This window comes from Cyprinus carpio, chromosome B18 (genome assembly GCF_018340385.1).
Source record: "Cyprinus carpio isolate SPL01 chromosome B18, ASM1834038v1, whole genome shotgun sequence".
NCBI lineage: Eukaryota > Metazoa > Chordata > Actinopteri > Cypriniformes > Cyprinidae > Cyprinus > Cyprinus carpio.
Window position 1 is genome coordinate 19,608,882 of NC_056614.1, and position 13,287 is coordinate 19,622,168.

At 35.4% G+C, this 13,287-nt stretch overlaps 1 protein-coding gene across 2 annotated transcripts in view; it reads left to right on the forward strand.

Moving 5' to 3' along the window:
* Positions 1-13,287, forward strand: part of btbd11b (BTB (POZ) domain containing 11b) — a 59,164-nt gene that overhangs the window by 30,482 nt on the left and 15,395 nt on the right. For both annotated transcript variants that reach the window (XM_042744251.1, XM_042744250.1), the window contains exon 2: positions 4,158-4,301. In XM_042744251.1, the coding sequence (XP_042600185.1) occupies positions 4,158-4,301 (144 nt within the window). The remainder of the gene's footprint in view (positions 1-4,157; positions 4,302-13,287) is intronic.

The following is a 13,287-nucleotide window of genomic DNA, read 5'->3' on the forward strand; positions in this document are numbered from 1 at the left end:
ATGTATTGAAATCTGCTACTCTAAGTTAGCTTGAATAACAGTTTTCAACATTTTTCAATTACTTATTGAATGTACAGATAAGTAATGAGGTTGCAAAGAGCAACCTCAGATATATTATAGACATCTATACGTGACAATTTCCCCTTGTATCTGTATAAATATAAATTTGCAACATTTGAGATTTCATTGCATTAAATAACACAATTTTAAACCAAATGCCATTTTTTTTCCTTTTTGCAATTACTATTTTATTTTATTTTATTTTATTTTATTTTATTTTATTTTATTTTATTATTGGTCAACCAAAATGCTTTATTAAAAACAAACTACATCACAAAGTTATGACTTATTACTCTATCATAATAACACACTCCAGTTGTAATGTAGGCTCTAAACCACATCCCCACCTCAAGGAGGTCTGTATCTTTTAGATCAAATGTCTTAAATAAATCCACTGATGTCCAGCAGACAGTCAGAATAGAGAAAATGTGTGTTGTAAGTTGGAAAGAAAAGCTGGAGGCTCTATTTTTCTCAGTCTACTTATGTCATCATAAACCGAGTTCCTTGAGAATAGAGACTTTGCGGTACGTGTATCACTTTGGACACACTTTTAATGGTTTCCAAACCCACAGGCCTTTTGGATAGTGAGCTGAAGTGAGGGAGGTCTTAATCTGCAGTGGCATCACTGGCAGATACTGCACACTTGAAGAAGACGAATAAGGAGCTTGAGGGGAAAACTTTTCACTTCATGACCTGGCATCATGATCATTTATTTATTATTATGCAGCATTATGCAAATGCATTTTCACACTGGTCGCCATAACTCATTACAGCCATGAGTGAAGTAGTGGATGCGCTGTATGAATGACAGTATGGTTTCAAGCTTTAGGCTTTTTCCTTGCACCCTGATGCTTTGGTTGTTCCGGTAGATCAGCTCTTTTTTTTTTTTTTTACTCTTTATAAAATAAACATTTCACAATCTTTAATACTCATGAAATACTGATTTTCTTCTTCAACTGCAGGTAATTATTTTTGTTGCAGTCACAGAATGCTGTTACCTGACCTCTGAATAACCTGAAAAATATTAATACTAAAATATTAATATTATTATTATTATTCTACATTCTATTCAATTATTTATTGAATAAACTGACTCGGGGATCTACAAACAGCAACCTCAGATATATAGTCATGTATAACCATTTGAACACTTACACCACACATAAAGTGTATACATTTTATTGCAGAATATTAGAGGTGCGATAAGGTTTTTTATTTTTTTTTACTTGTAACATTTGACAACCATAAAGTGTCCAAATGTCTTAATTTTGAATAATATCTTTACAAGTATGCATGAAACGTTATTATAAATAATATTTTAAAATATTACTATTTTTACATTTTTATTTTTTTATCAAATAAATGCAGCATCAGTAAGCATAAGAGACTTATTTCAAAAACATCCAAAAATCTTATTGACCCCAAACCTTTTCTTTCATTTTCTAACATCTAGGAAGGTTGTTTTTGTGAAAAATTTTGCTTGTGCTGTTTTTCTTCAAAATAAATGGTACACGTCATATTGAGTTATCTGAAGCATTGACCTTCAAAATTAATTTTTGGCAGCAAGCCAACTGTAAAAACCTGCCATAAAATGTTTTTGAGCATGATTTCCTTTTGAAGCATAATCACACAGAACAAAAGAAGGCCAGGATTTCGAAGAAGCCAGGCTTTTAAAGTTATTTAAAGTGCGTGTGTGTGCATTTCTCTACGTGTGAAGTCTTTGTAGCCTACTGTAATTTGAAAAGTTTACCCTGACCGATGTTTGAGGAAGTGGAGCTGAAAGGAAAGCAAGCGAGATGCCAGTCTTACCACCCGTTGCTTTAAGTGTTTCAGGCTGGCTGTGCATGAGCCTGGCACACTCATCTGTCACGGAGACCCGCTGAGAGTTTTAATAAGAGCTGTGGACTCAGGAGATTATAGTGAACGAGGGGGAATTTTGCTACGCTCTAGGATCTTATACACCTGTCATTCATTCTTCATTGAGCTGAGGCGAGGGCAATGGAGAGCAAGATCTTATTATGAACATCTGCAGGGCTGCGAATTAGTTTGTATCAATACATGAATACAATTTAAAGTACTAGGCCCAGGACAGTGAGGTGTGGTCTTGCATTGCTAAACACCTGTACTTCCTCCCATGCCGCAGGCAAGTAACCATCACTCCACCCCTGCCTTGTCTCCATGGCAACCTAGTTCAAATTCTATCAGGATGTGCCTTATTTTTTATTCCTCCTTGAAGCAAAGCACTTACTGTAAGATGGACTGCATGATCTATATAGCAGCAATTATATAAGGGTGCATTTTTAATAATACAAAACATGCCTTGGAAGACCTATGTTGAGTTTGTCAAGCAATATATTTACATTATGATAAGCAACATACAGTGCCATCACATTTCCCCGGGTGAAGCTGATTAAGGATTTACATCATTCCCGATCTCAGGCAGGCCCCTAAAATTACATTTGCCTCAGGAGAGTAAATGAGATGGTTCAAACGAAAGCCCCTCTGTCGGTGGAGGACAACAAAACAGAGTCATTTGTTTCCGCCACATCATAATTTACCACGCCGTCGGCTCCAGGAGTGTTTGGCAACAATAGGACTGATGGAAACACAAGGATGAGAGCGAATCCAATTTTCGAGGAGCCCAACCATCCTGTTAAAAACAATAACCACTGTGATTCAGACACTAACTGAGTCTCACCCCAGCGGTTCGGCTGTGAGCCGGGATGAAAAGCTTTGTGAGTGTGCAGTAGTGCTGAACAAGCGAGCCTTCAATCTAATGTTGATTTCAGGGACGCTGTGTGATGTGGAGTCAGTTTCATTGGTTAAGTGCGGAATCCTTTCAGGTGTCATCATTGAAACATTAGCATTAAGTTATATGCATGTAGACTTAAGTCTGTGTTCCACAAATAAAGGACAACGATTCTTTACAGTAATTGCTGGTTGTCCGGAAAGGTGATACACCTCCCTTTCTCCTTGTGAGCAGACAAAACAAGCGGCCAGCCAAGTTTATCACCTGTTACCGCCTAGAAGGAAGCCCTGGGGGACCTGTTATACAGTTTGCCTGCTTATTATTATTAAAGAGATAGTCCATCCAAAAATGAAAATGGGATAATTTGCTCACCCTTATGTTGTTCCGAACGTGTATGACTTTCTTTGTTCTCCGGAACATACAAGAAAATATTTTGATAAATGTTGATAACCAGACGGTTTCGATTCCATTGACTTCTGTTTTATGGACATTAAACACAATGGAAGTCGATGGGAACCAATTTTTTGTAATATTCTTCAAAATAGCTTCTTCATCTTCCACAAAAGAAAGAAAGTTATATGGGTTTGGAACGACATGAGGGGTGAGTATTATAGAGTTTTCAGTTTTGGGTGAACTATCCCTTTAAATAAAGATGACAATCCTCTGCAGTGAATGGGTGCCATCAGATTGTGAGTTCAAACAGCTGATAAGAAAATCACAATAATCCGCAAGTAATCCACACCACTCCAGTCCATCAATTAATATCTTGTGAAGTAAAAAGCTGTGTTTGTTAGAAACACATACTCCATTAAGGTGTTTTAAAATACGGCTTCTGGCCGAAAACACTTCCTCCAGCCTCCAGTAAAAAAAACAAAACAACAACAACAAAAAAACACTCACATCAAAATCCATCTGCATAGTTACTGTTTTGGACTATTTTCGCTTGTAAACAGTGCTTGATCTGTGCATATTTCTCTCCTGATTCAGACGAGATGACTTTTCCACTGGAGAAAGTAATATTATGTATTGAGGATTTTAGTTGGAAGCAATGGTTTGAAGTTTTTATGATTTTAGCCGACAGCAACACCAGTGGTTTTTCAGGGTGAGACAAAAGTCCTAGTATTGAGTTGTCATAGGTTCTGTTCCTGAGGGGTGTGTGTCTTTGATATTAATACCATTATTATTATATTATTGTCTTTAATGTATGATAAAAATGTGTGCTAAATTAATAAATGTTAAATTTAAATTTTAACCCATGCTCTGCTGGTATACTGGAACTTTGAGTTTAACAGCTGAATTTTTTTCTAGCTGAACATGAACCTACTTTTTTCTTAATTCTTTTGTGCAGGAATCCTCAGTTTGCCGGATAGTTTGAGCCTGCACAGGAACCAGCAGCGCTCAAATAAAGCTGGAGATGCCTACAGTCAGTCCGAGCAGCGTACTATTGAGCAGTCCCTGCTGGCCACACGCGTGGGGAGCATCGCTGAGCTCAGTGAGTAACCAAACGTCTATTTTTCAACTTAAATGAAAGCTCTTCTGGCACTTTATACTTTAATCATTCCTTGTTCAGATAAGGGGAAGCCACCATCATTCTTTGGTTAAATACTTGTTTGTGTTTGCATGTGTGTGCACAGACCTCTTTTAAGTGTTTTACCTGGTACTAGTTCTGTCGGGTGATCTACAGCTCTGTTTGATTTGCATTTACATCACATTTTCACAGTACTCAGGAACAGCTGCATGATGGTGCGGAGTGTTTAAAGATATAAATTTCAATGCAAATTCACTTCGTTTGAAGTAAGTATTAGCCCCAGGTTGGAGCATTTCACACCAAAGTGGTATGTGTTTACTAATAGAAATCCATCTGCTCAGGATTCAGGTCTCCATCTCTCACCTCAAACAGGCCTTTAGCTCTCAACATCCCATCCAGCACAATCCACTCTCATACAAGTGCCATACACTGTATTTGATTTTCCCATTAATTTAATGGACTGCTTTAGATATATCAGTTTTTAAAAGGGTCGTTGTTATTAGTAACTCAACTGTTTAACAAAGCACTTAGTTGGGCAGCATGCAGTTTGTCCTATGTGCATCTCCATCTAGTTTAACAATACGTAAAATTTTATATTGTATTGTATTGTTAATAATTGCTAATTTATGATTTTGTACTTTATGAGTATTCTGTTTTATTCTATTTTGCATTATATATTACATATTATAGCAGTTCTTCCCTGCTTTATTATTATATATTATTATATATGAATTTATTTTTTGTTGTATGCATATTATATGTAATATATGAGCAATATCACACACACAGACACGCACACATATATGTGTGTATATATATATATATATATATATATATATATATATATATATATATATATTCTGTTTTATGTTTAATTATGTATATTTTAGAGTATTATGGAATATTATTATATATCTAGATTTATTTTATGTTTATTTCTAAATATATATTATATTTACAGTTTTCAGGAACTAATATATGTACAGTAAACATTGCATTCTTGCATTTATTTGCATACTAAATCGGTCTTCTTTCTTGCATATTTTTGGAATACTAAATTATAAAAGCTTATGTCTGTCTTGTGCATATTTATCCAGTTTATCCAGTTGCCTTTACTTTACTGCAAAGTGACGTGTGATGTGCAGCCATCTGAAAACAAGATGCATGCTGAATGTCATGACAACAACAGCATTTAATTTAAGCAGAATAAAATCCTAAATCTTTAACACAATTGGTTTGCTGCCTTGCAAGCACTGGTATTTCCTTCTGGAAATGCAAATTTAATTAGATGTAAAGCTCATTTACTTAGGAGATTGGTCATGTAATTCAATATATTTTACAGCAGAAAGCTTGTTCTATTCTTGAGAACATTGATTTTAAACGCAATACTATATGTGCTGCAGGACAGACCTTGAAAACGAAACGACTGCCTTGTATGAACTCTGCAACAACAAACACAAAAATACAACAAATAAGCATGGCACGGTTTAATATGTGAAAAGCAAATGGAAACTTCTCATAGCAAAGCCTGGAGAAGCAGATATGCTCAAAATGCTGCAGTTTGTTCCTTCAGAAATGCCTGTGCTCTTCAAAACTTAAATAAAAAATCTCCATTAGTATTTTTTTATAGACACAGTATCCATGGAGATTTCCATAAAATGCTTCGTCTATTTCCAGCTCCTCTCTTCTGTCTGTCTCTCTCTTTCTCATGGATGTCCCCAGTGACCCTGCAGGGGAAGTTGAGGGCAGTTTGAACCCTGGTTAGGGACAGCGGTCCTCCCCTGATTTACACATTCAGTATTCCGCCTCCAGCAAGGGCAGGAACAACAACTGTCACATAGAGGCTCTTTCTGCTTTTGGACAGTCACAACAGAACACTCTCACTCAAAGGGCAGAGTTTATTTTAAGAGAAGGCTGAACTTGCAAAATTCAGATCTAATTATACAGCTTTTAATGACAAATGAGTTTTGTGTGTTGTTGATTATATTTTTAATTTTACCTATCAAGAAAGATTTAAAATAGTATAAACTTAATGTGAACAAGCCTCAAGTCTGTATTCAGATGAACTGGAATGTTTCATAATATTTACACTACTAATGAAAAGTTTAGAATAATTAAGGTTTTTGTAAAATTTTTGAAAGAAACACAGTTCTAAATATACATTATGTGATACACTACCACTCAAAAGTTTGGAATAATTAAGATTTTTAAAAGAAATTACTTATGCTCACCAAGGCAAAAATGTAGTAGAAACAGTAATAATGTGAAATATTACCATTTATAAGAACTGTTTTATTACATTTATAAAAATGTATTTATTCCTGTGATAGCAAAGCTGAATTTAAAAAAACATTTTTTGTTTAATATCTTTGTTGAAACAGTGATTTTTTTTAAGGATATTTCAGAAGCAATAGTTCAAAAGAATATATATTTTTTTATAGAATATTATTATTTTTTTTTTTTAATAAAAATCTTTTTCAACATTATAATTGATTTTACTGTCACTTTGATCAATTGAATGTGTCCTTGTTGAATAAAATTATTAATTTTTTTCAGTTTTTTTTTTTTTAATCTTAGTTAGCCTTAACTTTTTAATGATAGTGTATCATGGTTCCCACAAAAATATTAAGCAGCAAAAACTCTGCACCAAATGATTATATTAGAATGATTTCTGGTCATTTGACACTGAAAATTGCAGTAATTGCTGCTGAACATTCAGCTTTGCCAAAACAGGAATGCATTTTCTTTTCAATTATAATAATATTTCACAATATTACTAATTTACTGTAATTGTTTTAAATCAGATTTTTCATCTTGGTGAACATAAGAGACTTATACTTATTAAAAATATTTGACTTCTATTACATAATGTATATTTATAACTGTCTTTAAGTACAGTGTTTGTACCAGGCTTTTGCAGTAGGATCAGGGTTATTATAAAGTTCAAAGCTGTATGTTATTAAATCGGAATGAAAGGCATTCAGATTCTCAAAGTCACTGCCTCTCAGCAAATCACTGTACATCTGAAGTACATATGACCTTTTGTAGGCTTGTCACGATCCTCTCACAGCTGTATATATCAAGAGAGAAGCCTGAATTCCATACGGTAATAGTACTTTAATATAATTACACTCATGAAATCCCATAACAGAAAGAGCATGGCGATAGATTAAATCTTCTTACAGTACATAGGTTTTTATGAGTCACTCATGAGCAGGTTAGGTAGAAGACGTCTCTCCCTGCAGAGCATTAAAAAGTCAAAAGGTCAATGCATTAAGAGCCTTTTTTGTCACGTTCTTGTCTCTTTAAATTCCATTGTGTCTGTGAGTTAGCAGCTCTTGTTCCTTAATAATTCCCTCTCCAGATCTGCTCTGAAGAATCTGACTCCTTCTGGGGTCAATTTAGCAGTAATGCAGATTGAGTAGCTATTGCTTGCTGTATAGAAAAGATAAGTGGTGCATATTTAAATGTAGTTTCTATTATGTGAAATAAAATCTAATAACTGAGGGACAAATGAAGTCCAGAAAAGCTAAGCTCTATTGCACTTTATGGGCTTTCTCCTACATACTACATTTGTTCGTGTAATGGTTTGTTTGATCTAAATAAGACCAACTCTCTGCTTTCAGCATTTATGTGTGTGCATGCAAAAAATTTACCTTGGGCTATGGCAGTTACTTAGCCATTAACAGCTAATTGGGAAACGTACATTTGTTGATAGTCATTTTCGCATTAGTCTGCACCGATTCTAAAAACAGCCCTAAAGGAGAATCGACTCTTATGCAGAATAAATAGCTGTTTAAGTGTCTTACATTAGGCTCTGTCTGAACGAAACCTGCACAACAGTCAGGAGTTTTTTTTTTTCTGAGTTTGGCCAGACACCAATCAAAGACCTTCATGGCTGGATTGCCATCACTGAGTGTTTCCATGCTGCCCATAACATTTTTTTCCCGTTTTCCTAAAAGTCTCTGTTTCCTCCCATAATGCATCTATTCCCTCTTGCTCCATAAAACGCTCATTACATTTCATTGCTTCATTGCTCTGGAGCACAGCTGGTGCCCAATGACTGGTTCTTAATTGTTTATCTACACTTTTCTTACAGGATATACAGTAATTCTAGTGAGCAGTGAGTTTTCTGTCACAGGAAATGTAGCTGTAACCTTGATGGCTGCTGAGATATACATTTCTCTGGCATGTCTGGAAAAGCCAACCTCATTACGTACAGTAGGTGTGAGGAGACCCAGACTAAGTATTTTTAACAGAAGAATAAGAGAAAACTGTTGGTGAAAATTATGGAAAGGGTAAATATACAGTATATACAGTACTTTAAACATATGCAATATATCTAAAAGGAAGCAAAACTCAAATGGTCTTAAAATCCAAATTATTATTATAAATATTATTAGTATTATTATTATAGATACATGCACATAAAATATGCTCAAATGTTTCAATGCAAAAATTCATATGCTTATCATCATTATTATTTTATTAATATTTTCATGGTATTTACTATTTTATAGTAATAATAATGCTATATAACATTATTATTACATATATAGTAGATACTGTATTTAGTTAATATATAATGTTTTTTCACACTACAGCAATGAGAATATCACTTTTGCATTATAGTAATAAGAAATGTGCTTAATTGTGTACTTAATTTAGTTTTGATTTTGATATATATATATATATATATATATATATATATATATATATATATATATATATATATATATATATACATATTACATATTACATTTTACATTTTAATATACTGTATATATTAATTTTTGAAAAATTAAATTATAGTTGTTGTTTTATTTAAAATGTCTGGTAAATGTATCCCAAAATCAATCTATCTAGGCTATCTTGAATTTGGGAGACAGTTTTTGATGTTATATCCATGACGTGCAATTTTCCAGACATTTTAAATAAAACAACTACAGTTAATCCAGCTAATCCCAGTCTGACGTTTCAAAAGACAAAAAAAATCTGTTCTGTTACATAAAGCCAAGCAGAGCACCTTCCTCTCTCATGGCCTTTCCTTTATAATTTATGTTGTGGTTATGGGAGGACAGCCAATCGATTCTGCTCAGTTTTCACAGTAAAACACCATTCTGCATCCTCCATTCCCAACGTCTTGTTCTCAGTCTGGTGATGAAGGGCACCTTCTCTGCTGTTATGGATGAGAGTATCATATTTAACCTGAGACGCTCAAGCAAAAAGAAAATCTTCTGCTGTGTTGTTATCTTATATTGCCATACGTATTCATACGAATACCCTACAGTACCTGTAGATGATTGGCTTTCTTGGTAATGAGGTTTACAGTCATGACTAATAGACGAAGACCTTTTGCCGTGGCCATGTTTGTTTAGCTGGTTAATCTTGAGCATGTCTCTCAGTCAGTTCCTCTGCTGCCCCTCTGACTTGAGGAAATGTCACACGCCATCATGAATAAGAGATGAGTGTCGGTCACAGAAGTGCCCCAGGTGGCTTTCAGCCCCTCTCCTCCTCTCGAGAGCCTTCTGCCACCACCTCCGACTGCAAACGTCATGTGTTTCTCTGCTGACAGGTGAATTCTTGCGCTTTATTGTTTCGTGCATGTAGCTGCCATGGCTGCTGATAATGTATTCCGCATAATCCTGTAATTATTGTGTGTAATTACAGTGCATATCTTTGGCCTCCGCTGTCAGAAAGTCCACATAGCTTCCGCTCAAACTCATCAGTATTCCCTCTTTACAATGCATGCATTCTTGCTTTATTCTGTCTTTATGTACTCACGCTCATGTTGTTCCAAATCCAGAAGAAGTCAGCTGTTTTTGTCCACACAATTAAAGTCAGTGGGATCCAATAAAACACTGGTCTGCACTTCGATGCTATTCATATTTTGGTGAATTGGTATAGTTAACTCATTTGAATTCATGCAGTTGTATGTTTTGTATGACCCACTCGTGCCCCAGTGACTGTAGTTATGTTTATAGGTTGGATTAGAGGTGAACCTTCATGTTTTTTCTAAAAGACACACATTTTTGTGTGAATTCATATGAAATCGGGCCCTTGTAAAATAGTTGTTTCCTGGTGAGATCAGGTTGGCTATTCCTTTAAATCTACAGCCTTGGATTTACAACAAGTTAAACAAGTAATTTATTTCTCTAAATGAATGCTCATCTCATTAATTCATTAGAGTAACAGAGATGTGAAATGTTCTAGAGAGAACGAGTGAGAGTGCTGCAGTCATTTAAGTTGCAGAGCAATAGATGAAGCTGTTTCTCAGTGTTCCTTTCAGAGTGTGTTATTGACTGTATTGAACACAGTGTGGTTCAGTTGAATGCATTCAGAAGAATTAGATCCCATGGACTAAATGAGACCGTAGATGACCTGGAAGTTTCACATATGAAAGGCAATAGTCATTAGAGTGAGAGGAAGAGTGTTTAATGTTCTGTGTAATGAATGTAGAGCTTTGTGTGACCTTGTTTGAAAAGAGGTTTGTGACATTTTGCATTTGTAGTGTTCAACACAATACATCAGATTGTCTGCTCTTTTTACAAAACATCTCATGCAAATGTGCAAATAACTTTATACACACTATATAGGCTATTTATGTGTGTGTGTGTGTGTGTGTGTGTGTATAACAGTATACTACAGCTATACATATACATATGTACAGTATATTCATATAATTAATACCCATTATATATATATATATATATATATATATATATATATATATATATATATATATATATATATATATATATATGAGCAATATCCCACAAGTAGATGTGAGATATGGCTGTATATTGGCATGGCTGTGATTCGGCCATAGGCAAAATAACACGTGTCTACACCGGACATGAGCGGCGTGACAAAACACTATAGATCTCATTATAATCAGTGATGCTGTCTACACTGGATGCGGCGCGACACGACAGATCCCCAACAGTAAACTGCTGCCACGTTCTATTTATGACTTACTGACACAAAGTTCAAATGATTTTTAATGGTTGCTTTGTCGCGTCTAGTGTAGACAGACTTAAGCTGTTGTTGCTTGACAAATGTTGCATTCAGTGTAGACACGGTGTAAGGCTATGTTTAAACTAGTGTGTTTTTGTTTGAAACTTGAAAACGATGGCATGGCTGCCCACTTTCTCTCTACGTATCCTTGACGACCGTGTAAATGATAACATCATGCTTATTGTTGTACCCATAAATCTAGTGGTTTTCCCCATATCGACCGCTCCAGGCATGTAGATGCATCTGGCATCTAAATAATAGGGCATCTACCTATACATATCTATTGTTGTATCTTTGTGAATGGTCATGTGACATGCGTTTACGGTTGTGTAGTGTAGACGGAGATTGTTTCTGAAACGCAGTAAAAATGCCAGTGTAGACGAGGATCGTTTTCATTTTAAAAAATCATTTTAAAACGAATACGCACTAGTGTAAAAAGGGCCTAAAAATCACCATTATGAACACACACACACAAACACACACACACACCATTTACCAATATTAAATGCTACTATTATTTATATTAAATATTATTTATTGAATAATAATATTTAATAAACAACAACAGCCATCATAAAAGTTGCTAAGCAGTTCAGTCAAAAGTACAAAGGCAACGCTCCGAGTTACACCATTGAAGTTACATAAACATGATAAGATTTTGCCAAAACTGTTTGTTCTGGAACAAATAATAGATTAATGAGACCAAAGACTCCCCGTTAGATTTAGCCACCCAAAACTAAATATATATCATGTTTAACCACTATAGAGACATTAGAGCCAGTGGTAAATTCCAGAGAATCTGGCCAAGGTGAGGCGCTTTCACTGTGGGTTTTATGAGCGCTGAATGTCCGCTGACCATCTGGAGCAGGATTGCCAGGTTTTCACAACAAAACCTGCCCCAATTGCTACTCAAAACTAGCCCAAAACTAGCCTAAACATATTTTGCGGGGGTCCCCGTTAAAAATCGCATTCCGGGGGGTAAAATACAGGTGCATCTCAATAAATTAGAATGTCGTGGAAAAGTTCATTTATTTCAGTAATTCAACTCAAATTGTGAAACTTGTGTATTAAATAAATTCAGTGCACACAGACTGAAGTAGTTTAAGTCTTTGGTTCTTTTAATTGTGATGATTTTGGCTCACATTTAACAAAAACCCACCAATTCACAACAAATTAGAAAAAAAATTTAAAATCTCAACAAATTAGAATATGGTGATGTGCCAATCAGCTAATCAACTCAAAACACCGGCAAAGTTTTCCTGAGCCTTCAAAATGGTCTCTCAGTTTGGTTCACTATAGGCTACACAATCATGGGAAAGACTGCTGATCTGACAGATGTCCAGAATACAATCATTGACACCCTTCACAAGGAGGGTAAACCACAAACATTCATTGCCAAAGAAGCTGGCTGTTCACAGAGTGCTGTATCCAAGCATGTTAACAGAAATGATGTTTTATTAACAAGGTTTGGGAGGAGCACGTCAGATACTTAGCCTATTTAGCACAGGTGGAGCTCACTAAAGATAATCAACACTAGAGTATAAATACAGCTGACTTACCCCTATCCATTGAAGGTTTATCAGCATCCCCCCTCCACCCCATCTCCTCCACTTAGAGTTCATTTTACACTTTCATGTAGGGGGGGTACTCTAGGTTCAGGCCATTCCCGAGCTCGGAGCCCTTCCCCGGACAGCACGCCAAATATGCATTATAATACTTCAGCTAATTATATGTAAGTGTGAACTCGTGAAAGTTGAGTGGAAGGAAAAAGTGTGGAAAAAAAGATGCACAACCAACTGAGAGAACCGCAGCCTTATGAGGATTGTCAAGCAAAATTGATTCAAGAATTTGAGTGAACTTCACAAGGAATGGACTGAGGCTGGGGTCAAGGCATAAAGAGCCACCACACACATTTGTGTCAAGGAATTTGGCT